This window comes from Pseudopodoces humilis, chromosome 1 (assembly GCF_049639895.1).
Source record: "Pseudopodoces humilis isolate 2021_Gansu_Grassland_sample_001 chromosome 1, ASM4963989v1, whole genome shotgun sequence".
In the NCBI taxonomy this organism is placed as follows: Eukaryota; Metazoa; Chordata; class Aves; order Passeriformes; family Paridae; genus Pseudopodoces; species Pseudopodoces humilis.
In genome coordinates this window covers 814181-833096 of record NC_142200.1, presented here as the reverse complement: position 1 = coordinate 833096, position 18916 = coordinate 814181, and the positions used below count along the sequence as shown (strand labels likewise).

Below are 18916 nucleotides of genomic sequence, written 5' to 3'. Positions count from 1 at the left end.
AAGATTGAGCAATGAGCCCACAAAAATAGAGGGAGTAAGGGAAAAGACTCAATTTTGCCAAAAAAGGGGGGGAAATGGCAAAGAAACATGAAACATAATTCGTGAGAAAGGGGGGAGGGACAAAGGCAAAGTGCTGCTAAATGTGTTGATAACAAGAAAAAACTCTGCAATTTTCCAAAGCAAATCTGCTGGGTGCCACAGACCCCTCAGTTCTGCACCAATTCCATGTCACTATTCACCATCCACAGGGTCCTTGGAACACCAGTTTGGGGTGGTGTCACCTTCTGCCCTACCTGCCTCCACCTGGATGGAAAGTTAAGAGCCTTCCAGAGCATCGAGGTTAAAAAATTGTGGAATGGTTTGGGTGGGAAGTGACCATCCAGATCTTTAAATCTAACATTTCACTATCCCAGGTTGCTCCAAGCCCCATCCAACCTGGCCTTGGACACTTCCAGGGATGGGGCAGGCACAGATTCTCTGGGAATTCCATTCCAACCCGTCACCAACCTCACAGGGAGGAATCCCTTCCCAGTATCCCAAATTCCCTCTGTCAGTTTCAACCATTCCCCTTGTCCTCTCACTCCAGGCCCTTTTCCAACAGTTTCAAGCAAATCAAACTTTTCACGGGAAACAAAGGAACAAAATCCATCGGCCACATCCCTTCCCTCCAGGATCCCACTGTCAGCATCCCGTTACTCCTGGGGGGCTGCATCCAACCCCGGGAAGGGATTCCAAGTCCCTCCACCCTGCAAAAGCCTCTGGAGTGAAGCTCTGCCTAAACCAAATCCCACGGCCACGGAATTCACCTGCCTGGAGAAAAACTGCCCGGACAAAGGGATTGGGATAAGTGGGGATGGAATCAGGTGCACTTTAGGGATCCTTCCCAACCAAAACCATTCTGTAAGGATTTAGGAGCACAACCCTCATCTCAACAGGGAAACTCTTTAAAGGGAATCATCCGGGTTTCTTCCTGGGCCTTCTTCGGCCTGAGCACACCAGGACGCTCCGTGCCTTCCTCTCCTCCCTCCCAGGTTTTGTTATTCCTGGGAAGATTGCTCAAGAACCAGGAGAGGACTCACGTACGGGCTCTCCAGGACTGAAATTATATTTTCCACACCCAAAATCCAGTGTTACTCAAGAGGATTTTGTGACCAGTGGCTGAATTCCTGTGGCTCCCGCTCCCAGGTGGGACAACAACATTTCCCAATTTCCCAGCTGGACACGGACACCTTTCAGAGAAGCCAAGCAAACAGGAATTAAGATTTTATATGAATTTACAAACTATTCAGGGTTGTGGGGACATCAGGAGAGCCCAGAAATCAAATTCACCGAAGCAGAAAAAAATCATCCCAACAAAATGCTCTCCGGTCCTGAAGAAGTCTTGTTCTCCGGCTTCATTCCTTAAGGTTGGATTTGCAACAAGCCGGGGGGAACGGAGAGGGAGCAACGTGTTAAACGATGGGATTAAAACATCAGCACTCAAAGATTTGGGCTGTGGAGACGCAGTGGAATAAATGGGATTGGATTTTATTCCCAGCCTGTGCACAAACAAGAATCATGGAATGGTTGGGAGAGATCTTCAAGATCATCCATTTCCATCATTTCCTTGATGGAAAAGTGGATTTATTTTTTCCTCTCCTCCTCTTGTTCCATAGTTGGGGGTTTTCAGATTTGTTCCAAGCCTTTATATAACTTAAAAATATTAAAAGACAACAGTCTCGCGTTTCCATGGTGACGGAGAGAGCAGAAATTCACAGGCTTGAGTTGTTGGCATCTTGTGTTTAATCAAGGTTTAAAAGTCAGAGAAATTAGCTTGGAGCTTTCCTGAAAAGCTCCAGGTCGAACAAAGAGAGGCCGTGTGCAGGAATAGAATCATGGAATGGTTTTGGGTTGGATGGGACCTTGACCACATCCCCATGTGCCACATCACACCCCTCAGAGACATCCTGATTTCCACCTGGACGTGTCCAAGGCCAGGTTGGACGGGGCTTGGAGCAACCTGGGGTAGTGGGAGGTGTCCCTGCCCATGGCAGGGGGGTGGAACTCGAAATTCCCTTCCAAGCCAAATCATTCCATGATTTGGTGATGGAATGGCCTTTCTCGGATCAGGGTGCTTAGAGAAAAGGACAAAGCTGCTCTTTTATTCTGTATAAATCAGGTTAAATTAAAAAAAAAAAAACAACAAAAAACCTCCACAAAATTCACCAGCCCAAAATGAAATGTTTCCAAAACTAAATCTAAAGAGCAACAGGAAAAGGAGAATAAGCCCAGGAGAACACCAAAATTTTACTGACTCACCCTCTCCCAGCCTCCATCCCGCTCCATGCACGTCCCAAAGGAGCTCAGAAGAGAAAACCTGACTGGGTTTGGGTCCTTCTGCTCCCAAAAAAAACACGGGTTGGACGTGAGGAAGCTCTCGCAGCCTTGGAAAAAAGAACATGTGAGCAGCACCCGGAGCCCCGGGCACGGCAGAGCCGCCGATCCTGCTGAGACAGCCGGCAGGACAGCCGGCCAAATTCCTGGAAAAATTGCAAGTCAGGGATTATGCTGAGGCTGGAAAGGGAATAAAAGGGTTTTGTGGTTGGTTCCGCACCGTGACCGAACTTGTCCCCTCCTGACAAATTGAATTCCCGAAGTTCTGGCCATGCTGTGAAAGCTGCTCCCAAGGTCTCGTGGTGTCCTCAACTCAGTTGTCACCCTGGCCAGCTGTCCTTTATCCTCCCAAAAATATTTTGGGCTTCATCCTCGGGGTGTTTGGGGGTTTTGGGCTGTGTTGATGGACATCACAGTGAGGGAATATCTGATGGAGCAGCAGGAAGAGGTGGTGGGATCGAGGGAAAAGTTTGGAGCGGACAAATTTCAGGTTGAACAGACCTGGGGGTCCCCAGAGGTGTTGGAGCCTCCCAGCTTGGGGTCTCCATCCCCATCCCAAAGACACCAAGGGGGGAATGGGAACATGGATATGGACGGGGGACAGGGGGTGTGGGGACACAGGGGGTGGGGACAGTGGGGAACGGGGGTCCCACAGGGGACAGCGGGGTATTTTGGGGGGCTGGGGGACACGGAGGGTGGGGAGTGGGGAATGTCACAAACCCCGGGGGCGCTCAGGGGCCACACGGAGCCACCGTGGGGTGAAGGTCCCGGGGGACCTCTGAGTCCCGGGGTGCTGGGGGACCCCTACGTGCACACACAACACGCACAGAGCGCCCGCGGCAGCTCCCCCGCGTGTTCCTCCCCTCTCCCCACCTTCGTGCGCCTCGGGAAATACGGGATTACCGTATTTACAAATGTTCGTGCGCGGCGCGGGTACCGTAATTTTTTCCAAATGCGCATCACGCCAGTAATTCCTAGCGCGCGTGCGCAGTGCGCCCGCCGTGTTTTCAAACGCGCATGTGCAAAATAAATACCTTATTTTTTTTAATGTGCGCATCGCGCCGGTACCGTAATTTACCGTAATTCCATGGCGCGCACGGGCACTGAAAGTAACGTAGTCCGCGCATCACACGGTTACCGTAATTACAGATGCGCATGCGCATACAACTACAGTAATTCTGATTGCGCATCACAGGATTACCGTACCTGGAGATGCGCATGCGCACACCAGATGTGGTTCCAAATGAGCGGCATGCAAGTACCGTATTTACAAATGCGCATGCGCGCATCAACTACCGTAGCTCCAAAAGCGCGCCGCACCACGATACCATAATTCCAAATGCGCATCCACATCCACCGCATTTCCAAATATTCTTGCGCATCACAACTACCGTAATTGCATATGCGCATACAAGCAGAGGTACCGTAATTACAAACGCGCATCACATCCTAAGTGCCGTAATTCCAGTGTTTCCCAGTGCGCATGCGCATCTCACTACCGTTGCCAAACGCGCCTGCGCGCCATGACTACCGTATTTCCAAGAGTGTATCGCGCCAATGTCGTATCTCCGCATGCGCACCACAACTACCGTAATTCCAACGGCACATAACACCAGAACTACGATTCCAAACGCGCATGCGCACAAGTACCGTATTTTCCAATGGGCACCGCAAGTACCGTAATCACAGGTGCTCTTGCGCGACACAGCTACCGTATTTCAAAGCGCGCATCACAACACCACCACCGTATTTCCTGATGCGCATCCAACATAATCACCGTATTTCCGAGCGCGCATCGGAACATAACTACCGGAATTCTAAATGCGCTCCACAAAACTACCGTGTTTCCAAGTGCGCATGCGCGCCTTGAAACGACCGTAATTACATGCGTGCGCCGCAGCGCCGTGATTACCGTAATCCTCAGTGCGCACGCGCGCCCACGCGCGCGCCCACGCCTCCCCCCTGCGCGAGCCGCTCTACCGTATTTCCCAGAACGCACGCGCACACAACCCAAACCCATCCTCCTACCCCTCCCATCATCCCCCGCGGGGGCGTCTCCCCGCCCCTCATTAGAATAAAGGCGTGGCTTCGCCTCGGGGAGGGGGCGCGGCCTCGTTTGGCCCCGCCCCTCAGCGCTGCCTCCCTTGGCCGCGCCGCCGTTGTCGCTGGTGACGGGGACGCGGCGGGGCCGCCGCGCTCAGAGCGCGCCGGGAGCGGCCGCGGCGGGCACGGAGCGAGGAGGAGCCGGGGGGGGGCCTGGGGATGGACACGGGAGGGGCCAAGGGAGAACGAAACGGGGCCGGGGCCGGCGGCGGCGCGCGGTAGAGCCGCCGGGGATCATGGCGGAGAGGTGAGCAGCGGCATCGCGGCGGGGGAAGGGAGGGGGGGGGATTTGGGGTGGGGGGGTGGGGGGGCTGCGCCTCCTGGTCCAAATTCCCCCCAAAGCGCCTTTAGGGACCCCTTTTTGCATCCCCCTCCTCTCCATCTGGCGCTTTTGGGAGTGCCCTCCCCCCCCTTTGAGGTGCCCTTGGGGGGTCTTTACCCCCCCATCACCACTTTGGGGGGTCTCAGCCCCTTTTTGGGAAGGGGGAGGGGTTCCCTCCTCCTCTGGCTCCGTTTTGGGGGCTCCACCTTGATTTTGGGGGTGCTGGGGGGGGGGGCATCCTTACCTGCGCTGCATCCAGGTGTTGGTTTGGCTGGAGAATTCCAAACCCCCCTCCCAGATTTTGGTGCATGGAGTGGAGGGGGGGGTGGGGGGCTGGATGCGCCCACCTGGTTCCCTGTGGCTGCAGGAAGGGGATGGAAAAAGGGGGATGGAGCTCAATCCCACCTTGATTTCAGGGATTTCAGGGAGACCTGGAGAAGGAGGGGGGAATTGGATCGCATCCTGCTCCCAGTGGAGGGGCTGGATCCCACCTGGTTGCCCCTGGAGCGGCTGGATCCCACCCTGCTCCTCACAGGGGGTTTTATGAAGTGGCTGGATCCTATCCTGCTCCCCATGGTTTGGGCTGGATCCCTGTTCCCTGGTTTATGGAGGAGCTGGATCCCACCCTGCCCCTCCTGAGGAGGGTTTGGAAAGGCTGGATCCCACCCTGCTCCCTCTGGAGGGGTTAAATTCCACCCTACTTCCCTTTTTGGAGGGGTTTGGATGGGCTGGATCCCACCCTGCTCCCTATGGAGGGGCTGGATCCCACCCTGCTCCTCACAGGGGATTTTATGGAGGTGCTGGATCCCATCCTGCTCCTCATGGAGGGGTCGAATCCCGCCCAGCTGCCCATGGAGGGGGTTTGGAAGGGCTGGATCCCATCCCGCTTCCCTATGGAGAGGCTGGATCCCACCCTACTCCTTAGGAAGGTGCTGGATCCCACCCTGATCTCCTTGAGGGGTATCATGGAGGGGCTGGATCCCATCCTGCTCCCTCCGGAGGGGTTAAATCCCACCCTGCTTCCCTTCTTGGGGGGGTTTGGAAGGGCTGGATCCCATCCCGCTCCCCATGGAAGGGATTTGGAAGGGCTGGATCCCATCCCGCCCCCCACGGAAAGGCTTTGGGAGGGCTGGATCCCACCCTCCGCAGGATGATGGGGAGGGGGCAGAATCCCACCCTTCTCCCCGGGAAGAGGTGATGGAAGGGCTGGATCCAACCCCATCCCGCTCCCCGCGGGATGCTCCGCTCGGGGTCGGGAGGCGGCTGATTCCCGGGATGGATCCCATGGGATGCAGGAGGTGTTTTCATGGAGGTGTAAGGTGTGGCAGGGCGAGGGGGGGCAGCTCCCGGCGGGGCCCGGGGAGGCGTGGGAGTGGGTGTGGATGCGGGGATGCGCCGGGAAAGGGGAGCGGGCAGGGATGGAGCCGGGTGGGATGGAGAGGAGAGGAGGGCGGGGGGGGCTGCAGCGGGATGCGCAGCGCCGGAATTTGGGGCGGGGATGTGGAGGACCAAATCCGCTGGTTTTGAGAAGGTGGAGAAGCAGAGTTGTTCGGGATTTATTTATTTCACGCGGACGACGGAGCCGCCGGTTCGGGATTTTTTTTTCCCCCCCCCCCCACTCCTCTTCCCTGCGCCGTTTCCCCCATTCCTTGCATTCCCCTCCAGCTGTGAAAACTGCAGGATGGGGGAGCGGAGTTATTTATTTATTTCCTCATTTATTTCCTCCCTTATTTATTTATTTATCCCCTTATTTATCTTCTCCCTTATTTGTTATTTCCCCCCCCCCCCCCCCGTAATTTATTTATTTCATTGTTTATTGAGCAATTTATGGAGTTATTTCTTTATCCTCTTATTTATTCCCACTTTTAATCAACCCCTTGAGTGACCTCTACGGAGAAATCCGCAGCTGCTCCGCGGCTCCGGAGCCTCACCTGGCACATGCAGCTGGGTGGGATTAAGGGAGGGGAAAAAAAAAAAACCCACCACGTTTTCCATGGAAAATCGATGGATTTGGGATGTTTGGAGGGAGCTGTTGGGGCCCTACGAGCAGCAGGTGGCTCGGACAGGGCTGGAATTGGGATGTGGTGCTTCCCTCGGTGCCTCCATCCAGGAATCGGGGTTGCTTGGGCTCCTTCCCCCATGGAATGTCTTTTCCCGGATGGATGTTCATTGATCCCAAAAATCAGAGGGATTGCAAAATGTGGGGAGCCAGGTTTGGTGCTGCCGGAGCGGAAAACCGGTGGTTTTGCGGCGGGATTTGGTTGTGGATACGGATTAGTCCAGGAATGTGGGATCTCAGATTATTTGCAGGATTTTGTGTTGGATTTTGGAGTTCTCCGAGTGTTGTTCCGTGTGGATTTTGGGGGGATTGAGGGTTTTATTCCTTCCCCATCCCTTGGGATGGGTGGATGAGGGAGAGCTCGAGGCATCCAGCGGCCTTCCCCTTCCTCCGAAGGGGTTTTCATGGAATATCCGGAATTACAGAATCCTGGAATGGTTTGGGTTGGAAGGGGCCTTAAATCCCACCCAATCCCACGTGAAGGGACGCTTTCCACGATCCCAGGTTCCTCCAACCCCATCCAACCTGGCTGGAGTTGGAGTGTGGGATCTTGGGGATCGCTCTCGGGGAGCAATTATAGGCCTAAAAAGCCTAAATCTGAGTGAATTTAACTCCAAAAATCGGAATTTTGTGTCACTGGTGGTGGCACAACCCAGCCCACCAGAACCAGGGATGGATTTTCAGGATAATCCCAACATTAATCCCGTCGGGAAAGAGCATTTCAGTACTTCCTTTGGGAAGAAAGGCTGCTGTGGAGGCCCTCATTTTCCAGTCTTTGCTTTTCCCACCCAAATCTGCAATTCCTGGATTTTTCCTGCTGCAAATCCAGACCATCCAAGGTCTGGGCTGTCTGTGAGCCAGATGTCCTCAAGCTGCTCTTTTCCAGAGGGGCTGGAGATGGGTTCAAAGGGATTTTTGGGAATGTCCCGCTGTGCCGTGGGATTTGCTGCTTGGGGTGGTGGGAGCAAAGAGGGGTCAGGGATTTATGGAATTGTTTAGGCTGGAAAAAGACCCTTAAAGTCATGGAGTTCAAGCCTAAAAGGTTGGAAGGAAGGGGAGGCTCCTGAAGGTTTTCCAAATCCTGACTGAGGTTGTGTTTCATGATGGGTTTTCCTGGTATCCATGAAAATTGGTCTGTTCCATTTTATCCCGATTTTTTGGGATTTTATTCATTGGTGCCACTGTTTTTTTTGGGAGAAGGAGCCACTTTTTACCCCGGATGCAATCCCAAGTGGTTTTTGTGGATTGTCCAATCTTTGTAGGGTTTCCAGGTTTTTATATCACTGGATCATCCCAAACGATCCAAAATCATTTTAAAAAAGGTGTTTCCCGGAATTCCAGGCTCCTGAAAAATACGGGAATGTTGTGTGTGCGTGGTTGGTTGGACATCACACTTCCTGGGAATGTGCGGAATCCATTCCATGAAAATCTTTCCCTGTGGGCCACCAAATCCCTTCTTTAGTGGGAACTTGGAGAATCCCTGATGCATCCCATAGGTCCTCCCTATGGATAATCCTGATGTTCTCAGGTAGAGCTCCAGGGAAGGAATTCCCTCAACTTTGTGCTCCTTTAAAGCTTTTTTTTTTTTTTTGGTTTTTTTCTCCCCTCCATTTTCCAGAAAATTTGGATGAATCCATAGTTCTTTACCTGGAATTGATGGTGACCTACTTAGGCCTTGATCCCGAAGCTGCAGGCTTTCGGGAATTCCTCAAACCATTCCCAGGAAGCCAAAGCTTTGAGGTGCCGTCGTTCCTTTCCTGAGAAGTGATGGATTTTGGAGTCCCACCTCGGGGAATTTGGGAACAGACACCACAAAAACCCAACCAAATAATGACCCAAAAACCTTAAAAGTTAAAAAAAAAAAAACAAATCCCAAATCCAAACCACAAAATACAGCTGGGAATTCGGGCAGATTCCAGAGTCAAATTGATGTCAAATCCCATAAAACCACACGTTTCCTGGTGGTGGAATAGAGCCGTGGAGGGGCCTGGATTTAGGGGAGGGATCCCAAATTGTTAGATCTGGGATTTTTGGGGCCATGCTGTGGCTGCTGCTGCTGTTTTATGGAGTTTTTACTCAGGAATGTTTGCTCCAGATGATAAATAGCAGTGGGAATTTCGTTTTGACGATTAAGATTTGGTTAAGATGACTCCAGGTTGTTCCAGTGACCTCTTCCTTAAAAAAAAAAAAAAAATCCTTTAAATTATCTTTCCTTACTCTTCCTCCATCCTCTCCCTCCTGCATTTTTGCTCCAGTGATTATTTCCTTACATGCTCTAAATAACGCATTGAACCCCGACCTTTCCTCTTCCTCCTCTGGCTCTTCCCAAAAATAAACATTCCGGCTGGAGTTTGTTTTTTTTTCCCCCCACTTTCCACTCATCCAGGCTGGCTATTTTTAATTCCAGCCGCCAAGAAGTGTTTGAGGGATAAATGTGCTCCAGGTGCTGAGGGGAAGAAGTGGAGCACTCCAGACTTCCCAGTGCCCTTGGGAATTCATTGTTATCCCTGAAATTGCTCCCAGGGATCCCCAAATCCCAGGTTGTTTTTTTTTTGGTTTTCCAGCTCCTGAAAGGATCACATTGTGCTTTTCCAATGGGAGGTGCCTCCTGTCTCAAATTCTTCATCCCTTGCTCTTTCCTTGACCTTCACAAATCCAGGGATTTGTTTTATTTCCTTCCTCCTGCTCCTGCCCTTTAAACATTCCCACATCCAGCTCCGCCATCCTGACTTTTAGGGAATAAACCCACCAATCCCAGTTATTTTTAGGGAGCTAAAAACATCACTCTGACTTCCAGGAAGCTGGATATCCCCATCTCCACATTCCCAAGAGGAAAATAAATTTTATTTCCAGGGTTTTTTTCCCAAGTCTTTCCCAACAATAAATGGGAAGAGGCAGTGGTGTCATTCCAAGACCAGGAACCGCCCTTGGCACAGGGAAAGATGTGGAAATTTCTGATTGTTGAGGAAGTTCTCGTAAAACTTGGAGCAAATGAGGCCTGAAATGGAGTCTCAGCAGGAGAAGGTTTTGTATGTTGGGTTTTCCTGGGAAGTTTTGTTCCTGGCTGGAATGGAGCTCGGAAGTTCGGGGTTCTGGGTTGGAGCAGGGCTTGTGGAATGGTTTGGGTGGGAAGGGCAGAGTGTCCCATGGGCAGGGACACATTCCAAGATCCCAGAGGGCTCCAAGCCCTGTCCAGCCTGGCCTTGGACACTTCCAGGGATGAGGCAGCCACAGCTCCTCTGGGAATTCCATCCCAGCCCCTCACCACCCTCCCAGGGCAGAATTCCTTCCCAAAATCCCATCTATCCCTTCCCACTGGCAGCAGGAAGCCATTCCCTGTGTCCTGTTCCTCCATCCCTTATCCCAGTCCCTCTCCAGCTCTCCTGGAGCCCCTTCAGGCACTGGAAACACCTCCAAAGTTTCCTTCCCTTCTCCAGGTGAACACTCCCAACTCTCTTCCCTTTTACCTGGGAATTCATCTCTTGGCCTTCACCCACGCCATCCCTTTATCCTTCACCACCAAAAAACATGGAAAAAAAGAATCCCTGGAATGAAGCACAGCTCCTTCCTTATGGTGCTTTCCCTACGGAAAACCCACTCGCCCGATCCGTTTGCTCCGGGGCCGGATTCCGGTGGATTTTGGGTCCCCTCTTCCCGAGGTGCTGGCATTCCCGTCTGCCTCGTTGTGTTTTTATTGCTCTTCCCCTCTCTGCTCTGTGGCCTCCATGCGGGAATGGGAATGGGAATGACTTCCAACAGATCCGCGTGTTCGGGAAAGCCGTTGGAAAACGTTGCTTTGGGAAGCGCTGCCGCGGAATTGTGTGGCTTTTTTAACTGATCTTCCTTGTGTGCTTCACACCCGGCTGGGAGAGGTCATGGAAAAGCACGGAAAAGTGCGATTATGGGATGGAAATGGGGCGGTTTCCTGTCTGGAAGAGGGGGATGGACAATGAGGTGCCTTGGGATAACGTGGGAATTTCGGTTGCTTTGGAATTTCAACCTGCTGTCGGTCGGGGGTTTTGGGACTGCTCAAATGATGGAATCATGGAATGGTTTGGATTGGATGAGGATGTAAAGATCACTCAATTCCATCCCCTTGGCATGGGCAGGGATAATTTCCTCTATCCCAGGTTGCTCCAACCTGGCCTTGGACATTTCCAGGGATGAGGCAGCCACAGCTTCTCTAGGAATTCCATTCCAGGGCCTCACCAGGCTCCCAGAGAGGAATTTCTTCCCAATATCCCACCTAACCCTGCCCTCCTGCTTCCATTTCCCTGTCATTTCATGCCTTTTTCCAAAACCCTTTCTCAGTTTTTTGGGGGATCTCATTGGACTCTAAATCCTTTCAAAGGCTCCAAATGAAGCTGTTCCAGGATTCCGAGTTCCAGGTGGGCTTGGCAGGGAAAATGCTGCTCCTTGAAGAGCCCATCTTCCTTCTTTTCCCTATTCCAGGGTTATTTTTGATCCTTTTGGTGTTCATTTTTAAATTCTTCACGCTTGGGGATGCACCCCAAGCTTCCCTGAGCATGGACACAAGGATTTGGTGGATCTATGGATGCATCCTCAATTTTATTGGGAATTAAGCTGCCTCTTAGGGGTTTTCTGGATCCATTTTTTGGACCTGGACTCAGATTTCTGGATGCTTCCTAAGGTTCTTTGCTCCCTTTAATCCAAAGGGTGCATCCATGGATCCATGTCCTGTCAAAGACAGGGAAAGGAGGAATCCCATGGAGCCCTTTCCTGGCTGGACTGCTTGGAAATAAAAAAGAATAATAGAGCAAAAATCCTGGGCAAGATTCAAAGTAGTTGGGAATATTTGGGAATAATTAGGAAAAGGGGAAAAAAATAGGAAAAGAGGAAAAATTCCTTTTGGAAGACAAGGAATTGAGGGATTCATGCTCACGGATCTCTGACCACTGCAGCGGGCTTGGAGTGAGGTGGGAGGGGATTTTCTTCCACTTCCCAGAAAAAATAGTGGGATTTGGGTCAGAGTTTTTTGGCTGAGGGTGCTCGACTTGGGATCATCCATGGGGTAGGAATTCTTAATCATGGAGTCATGGAATGGGTTGGAAGGGGTTGGATTAAAAATCATCTCATTCCAGCTCCTGCCATGTGCAGGGACACCTTCCCCTATCCCAGGTTGCTCCAAACCCTGTCCAGCCTGGCCTTGGACACTTCCAGGGATGGGGCAGCCGTGGAATTCTCTGGGAATTCCATTCCAGCCCCTCACCACCCTCACTGTAATAAATTCATTCCTTAAATCCCGTTGAAATGGATCAGAAATCCTGCTGGGTTGGAGGTCTTGGATTGCTCGTTCCTGTGGGGATGGTACCAGGATGGGAGCGGCTTCCCTTGGGATTGGTGTGTCCCTAATTAAGTGTGTCTGGATTAAACGGAGCAGTCGGGCAACAAAAACATGCAAAAGCCTCTTTATTTTCCATTAATTCCACATTAAATTGATTTTCACTGCGACCTCTGCCTCTCCCAAGGAGCAGAGACCGTTCCCTTCCCTATTCCCACCTTCTGTGCCATTTCTGGGAGATGCCATCAGATCTGTCAGAGCTGCCTGGAAGGAGAAAATTCCAAGTGAATCTATAATTTTAGGAGCCTTTTTCTTGTCCCCCTTCTTCTCCTGCCTCTCCAGCATCTCCTGAATGTCACCTTGAGGAATCCGTATTGGAGCCTGGCCTTTCCATGCCAGGGTTTTTCTGTTTGGAAGTGGGTGCTGCTCCCCCCCCAAAAAAAATCCCACAGTGATCCAGAGAACACATTTTCTGTCTGGGAATTTTCTGTTTTAACAGGAAGTTCCTGCAATTTTTTTTTAATTGAGGAAAATCCTGTGCCCAGAACTGTCCAAACCCCGATAAGTGAGTCTGGAATAATTCCTGTTCTGTCACACTCCAGCTCACCTGAACAATTCCCTCTTTTTCCCTCGGCTGGGAGAGGCACAGAAAGGGATTTTTATCAGGATGGAAGTGGGAATAAGATCAAAGAATGGGTTGGGTTGGAAAGGGACCTTAAAAATAATTCCCAACTCCCTTCCATGGGCAGGGACGCCTTCCACTATCCCAGGTTGCTCCAAGCCTCATCCAAGCTGGCCTTGGGCACTTCCAGGGATGGAGCAGCCACAGCTTTTCTGGGAATTCCATTCCAACCCCTCACCACCCTCACTGCAATCCTCAGAGAACAGAACGAGGTTGGGAAGGTTTTTTGTGGGAAAACCCATGGGAATAACACAGGGAGGAAAACCGGTCTTAATTTATCATCTCCAGATTCCCCCAAAGTGTTTTTTGGGAAGCTCCAAAGAGGAAATTCATGCAAACCCTTGGGAAAAGCCAGGCTGGGTGTGCAGGAGGAGCAGGTTTGGCAGCAGATCCCGATGCTTTTCCACGTAGGAAAATCCCGATCCAGACTTTTAAGCCACAGGTCGGATTTGCTTCATTCCATGTGCTCTTCCTCGGGCATTGCCTCAGCCTTATCAGCTCATTAAATGCCTTATCAGCTCATTAAGTGCCTTATCAGCCCACGGAGGGGGGTCTGTGGCCTTTGGAATTCTGAGGTGCCCATCCCTCGGGCAGTAGGGATCATGGAAAAATTGGGATACTCCTGGCACGTGCAAATATCGTCCCTTAAGGATTTTAACTATGGAAAAAGGGGCTTTTTTGGGGGGATAATTTTGTGGGAATGCCAGTAATTCCCTGGATCAGGGAAGTGGCATTCCCACTGCGCTGAGGGACCTCAAATCCCGAAAGGGTTCTGGGCCCTTCATGACAAGAAGGGCGTTGAGGGGCTGGAATGTGTCCAGGGATGGGAATAGATTTGGGAAGAGGTCTGGAACACCAGGAGCAGCTGGGGGAGGGTCTCATCCTGGAGAAAAGGAAGATTTTTAGGGATAAATAAGCTGAGCTTAAAGACTTCTCCCTCCTTGTGTCAAATCCCACTGCAAAACCAGGATTTCCAATTCCATTCTTTTTTCCCTTTCCCTCCAATGGAACCTGGGAAAACCCCTAAATTTGGAAAGCTGAGAGCCTGGTGCAGGGTTTTGGATATTTTAGTGCCGTGAACGGTTTTCCTGCAGTTGGATTTTGTTCCGGAGAACCTGGAAAAGGGAATTTCAGAGGGTACAAACCTGCCTGTGGAAGCAATTAAAGGTTTTCGGTGACTCATGGATCTCCCTCCACCCACATTCCCTGATCCAAGCGTCTCATTGCTCTTTTCCTGATTCATGTCAGATTTTCCTGGGTGGCAGGAATCATTTCGCCCTCGGGAATGCTCTGAGAAGATCTTGGAGCTTCTTCCAGTGCCTAAAGGGGCTCCAGGAGAGGTGGAGAGGGACCTGGGACAAGGAATGAAGAGACAGGACACAGGGAATAGCTTCCCACTGCTTGGATGGGATGTTGGGAAGGAATTCTTCACCTTGAGAGGCTGGAATGGAATTCCAGGAGAAGCTGTTGCAGTCCCATTCCTGGAAGTGTCCAAGGCCAGGTTTTGGGCTTGGAGCAACCTGGAATAGTGGAAGGTGGTTGGAACTGAATGGGCTTTGATCCAATCCCTTCCAACCCAACCCATTCCATGATTTTGTGAACTTACATGGAAGAACTCAAAGCTCCATGGAATTTTCACTCAGGCAGGATTCAGAGCGGGAATGGAAAGGCACAAATGTCCAAGAGGTCTTCAGAAACCCGGAAAACTGTCAAAAAACAGGGATTGGGAAGGAAAAGATAGGAGGGTATCGAGGAATAAATTACTTGGAACCTATGTAGGTAAAATGTAGAATTGTGGAATTGCTTAGGTTGGAAAGGAACTTTAAGGATGAGCCCCAGCACTTCCAAGGCCACCACTGACCATGTCCCCAAGTGCCACAACCACAGGGATTTTGGATCACTCCTGGACAGCCCATTCCAGGAGGAATTCCCCCCAAAAACATCCCACCTAAACCTCTCCTGATGCCACTTGAGGCCACTTGCTCTTGTCCTCATTCCCTTGGGAGAAAATCCCGACCCTCATCCGGCTCCAACCTTGGAGCAGAAATGTGAGGGTGGAAAAAAACCCAATAACTGGAATTAATCCAAAGGGACAGAAACTCGGGAGAAGAAAACTGGATGTGAAGGAGGCTGAGGATGCTCCGGGCTACGCGTGGAAGTTGCGTGCAGGGAGAGGGACGTGGAGGCTCATTGATTGTGATCAGGAATGAAGTGCAGCCTCAGGAAAAAACAGGGAAGTTTGGAATGCTTGCGAGGAAAACACGAGCGGTGCTTCAGTTCCCAAGTGGCAGCAGAGTTCCTAGATCCCTATTTGTGAAGAATGGAAAAATATTCCAGCAAAACTTAAATCCCGGGGAATAAAGGGAGATTTGGTGTCGCCTCTGTGGGTTTCTTAGGAGTTGTTGTTTCTGGAAAGTCGTGGAATTAGGGAAGGCTTCAAGGGCAGGAATAAATGAATTTATGGATTTGCCTGAAATTGTGGGAATTAGAGTGGACCAGACAGGCTTTCTAAGGAAGAGTGTCGTTTGGAGCTTCTGGAATAGTGGGTAATATTTTCTATAGTGAGATAAATGCATAAAAATCCCTTTTTTAATCAGGAAGATTTACAGCAGGAATTGCTGGAGCAAGAACAGGAGAAACCTTGGAGCAAGGGTCAAATCACCAAAAAAAAAAACCAACATTCCGTGATTTGAGGACTTTGTACCTTGCGCTTTGGCTCCTTTACAGAACCGAGAATTCCAAGGGAAAGCTCGGGATTGGGAGAGGTTCTGTCGTTCATCCCGAACATTTGAGGGATGAGGGAACAGGCAGGATGTGATCTCACAGAGATGGTCTGAGGATGCCCCAGGACAGATTTTTTTTTGGGATCCTTCTCCATGAATGAACCTTTGTGTTTTCAACAAAATTTCCCTGGAAATGCTTTTTATCCCATCTTTTCCCTGGGAGATACTGGAGGACTGGCAGCCGGAGCGATGGAAGTGGGAGGGCAGGAAAATGGGGAAAAAAAACCCAAAAGGACAAAAAGTGTGGCTGTAGAAGGAGCTCCATACTTGGAGAAATTCCAAGTAGAACTTGGGCATGAGGAAAAGATTTGGGAAGATGCCGATGGGACGTTGGAGCTGGCTGGGGGTTGGGATCTGCTCCCAGGGAAAGAGGGACAGGACAGGAGGAAACTCAAGCCATGCCAGGAGAGGTTTAGGCTGGATTTGGGGAAAATTCCTCCTGAAAAGGCACAGAGAGACTTGGGAGTATTTTTGGCTGGGAACGATAATGAGGCCTTAACGCAGAATCCATTTGGGGCAGGATCCGTTTGATGCAGGAGATCAGAAGAAGTCCAGCTAAAAATCCAAGGATGCAGAAATAGGAATGACAAAGGATGTGGGGTCTCTCCTTGTCTTCTTATAAATCAGAGGGAAAAGCTCCAGTTGAGCTTTAATCCACCCTTTAATCCACCAAAACATATTTCCAAGGAATGCCTTTTTTTCCCTATTCCTCGACTTAAATGGAAAGTCTTCCAACCTGCTGTGTGTATTCCACTCATTCCTTTCACAGCTTTAGTTTGGATTCCCCTTGACAAATTTCCCTTTATCCCTTAAAAAAGGCCTTAAACTGCTCCAAAGGGCAAAAATATTCAGAGCAGATTTGGGGTTTTTTTCCCACATCTGACTCAGGAATTCTTCTGTCAGCTGGAGGAGGAGGAAGAATAATTGAAAATATTCAACCCTTCACGAGCAACGCTCCAAGAACATTTCTAATGCAGCCGGAATAAGATTTGGGTTTTGGATCTCTCTCGGTATTGATTTGTTGCTTCAATTTGTTCGCTGTGCAAGGAGGGAGGAAAATGTTTTATAAAAAGATTTCTGAGCACGCCCAGCAATGGCTGGACCATCACAGAGTTGCTTTGGCTGTTCATGGTTAATTTGATTTCTATTTAAAGCCAGCAGGAATTTATTTTGTCGCGTTTCAAAGGAGAAAAAGGGAGGAGTGGGTGGATCCCATCGGGACCCTGATGTAGGAGATGTCTCCTCCTTCCCCATCTCAAATCGGAGCCTTTTTATCCTAAATTTCTGTCTCACCCTCGCCTGGGTGCAAGTGGCATTTGTCAGCCTGAGGAGAATAAATTATAAACGTGCTAAAAAAACCCCAAAACCCAAAACCAACCCCAAATCTCGATGTTAAAGGAAATTTCCTGCTCTCCTCATCATCCCCCCTCGTTTTTAGCTGCACTTTTCAACCGTAGCTTCCAAGAGCACGGGTCACTGATTTTGAGATTGGCAGATGAGATTCCCTCTGGCTCCGACGTTGCTCCAAGGAATCCGTGTCTGGACAAGCGGAATTGAGCCGGGTGGGCATTGTTGGGTGAAGAACCCAACGAAGGCGTTGCTTGAGGGTTGGAAATGCCCTCGGAGCGTGGCGACGTCTGGCAATTCCTATTCCTCCCCGGAAATTTGTTGCCCAGGAAGTTGAAAGAGGTTTTTTTCTCAGGGTTGGAGTTGAGGTTGGATTCCTGGGATCTGTCTCTGTGGGCTTGGGATGCTGCATCATCCAGGAATCTTTGCCTCAGTTTCTAAGCAGGGTTACTGGGTGGTTCTTGATGAGCTTCTGCTCAAATGTTTGGGTTTAAAGGGTCTCGGTTGGAAAGGCCTTGAGGGTTGGAATTGATTTTGATTTTCCTTTCCCTCAAAACATTGGAACATGTTGGAACAGGCTGGGAGAGCTGGGAATGTCCAGCCTGGAGAAGAGAAGGATCCAGGAGACTTCAGAATTTTTTCAGTGCCTGAAGGGGCTCGAGGAGAGCTGGAGAGGGACTTGGGACAAGGGATGGAGGGACAGGACACAGGGAATGGCTTCCCACTGCCAGAGGGCAGGGATAGATGGGATATTGGGAAGGAACTTCTGTCTGGGAGGGTGGTGAGGCCTGGAATGGAATTTCCAGAGAAGCTGTGGCTGCCCCTGGATCCCTGGACATGTCCAAGGCCAGGTTGGAGCTTGGAGCAATCTGGGATAGTGGAAGTTGTCCAAGGCAGGGAGTTAGAACTGGATGGTCTTGAAGGTCCTTTTTGACCCAAAACCATTCCAGAATTTTGTCCAGCTGGTGCCACTGGATAACGAGATCAGCTCCCTCCAACACCTTGGAACTGTGGCCATTGTGTGGCCAAGGTCCAGCTGGCTGTGGACCTTCTCCATGGCCACTCAGCGTGCTTGGAGAACGTCCCAAGGGGTTCAGACTTTTGGGCAAATAACTTTTGGGATGGTTTGTGGTGGGAAATGTTCCTCACGAACTCACTGGGATGAGTCGCCTGTGCCGCGCGAAACCCGTCCCCGCGCTAGACAGGCCGAGCGAGTTCTGGAGGCTCCAACAACGTCTCATCCATGCCCAAACAACCACTGCCATCCCCTAAATGTTGGGATGAGATCGTTTATCCTGGGAGGCAGTCGGCAGCTCCTTCAAGTGTCTGGGGGATGATTTCCCTAATTTCCCTGCCGCTCCAGGGATTTAATCAGCCAGCAAATTGCAGGCCTGGCTGATTCCCGCCTTATCTCCCGGCCTTGCTGCACGGGTTCAAGGGCCCTGCTTGGCTTTGTCGTTTTGGGACGAGCTCCCAAACTTCTTTGAGGGTGGAATTAGCGGGATTAAAGGCTTTGGGCACACAGGACCTGCTGGTTTGAGCAGCTTCTCCAGGAGAGCAAACTTTGTTTAACCGCAGGAGGCATTTTGGGTTCTTTGAATCTTTCTGGATGAGGAACCTTTCCATGAAAAAGTGCCCCCACCATGACTCAGCCACATCCAGCTCAAATCCTCGGGAATCACGTTAAATCCACCAAATTCCCCTGTCATCCATAAAAATTCCATGACGTAGCATCCCTTTAACCTGGTTACCTGCTTTTCCTGTGGTCTTTCAAAGGGATCCCTGCGTTTCCTCTGCCCTATTTTCCCTCGGCAGCTCCGTCGCGAGGGTGACACGGATAAGAAGGGAAATTTTCTGCTCTCCCACGGGGCCAAGAGCCTGATTTGCTCACAGAAGGCATCGCTGGGATAATCAAACCTTTCAGCTGCTTTGTTCCAGGCACCTA

General features: G+C 50.8%; 1 protein-coding gene across 2 annotated transcripts in view; it reads left to right on the top strand.

Moving 5' to 3' along the window:
- Positions 1-4668: 4668 nt before the first annotated feature.
- Positions 4669-18916, top strand: part of ARHGAP39 (Rho GTPase activating protein 39) — a 99803-nt gene continuing 85555 nt past the window's right edge. For both annotated transcript variants that reach the window (XM_088060739.1, XM_014262232.2), the window contains exon 1: positions 4669-4723. In XM_088060739.1, coding sequence (XP_087916865.1) covers positions 4713-4723 — 11 coding nt within the window. In that variant the 5' untranslated portion in view covers positions 4669-4712. The remainder of the gene's footprint in view (positions 4724-18916) is intronic.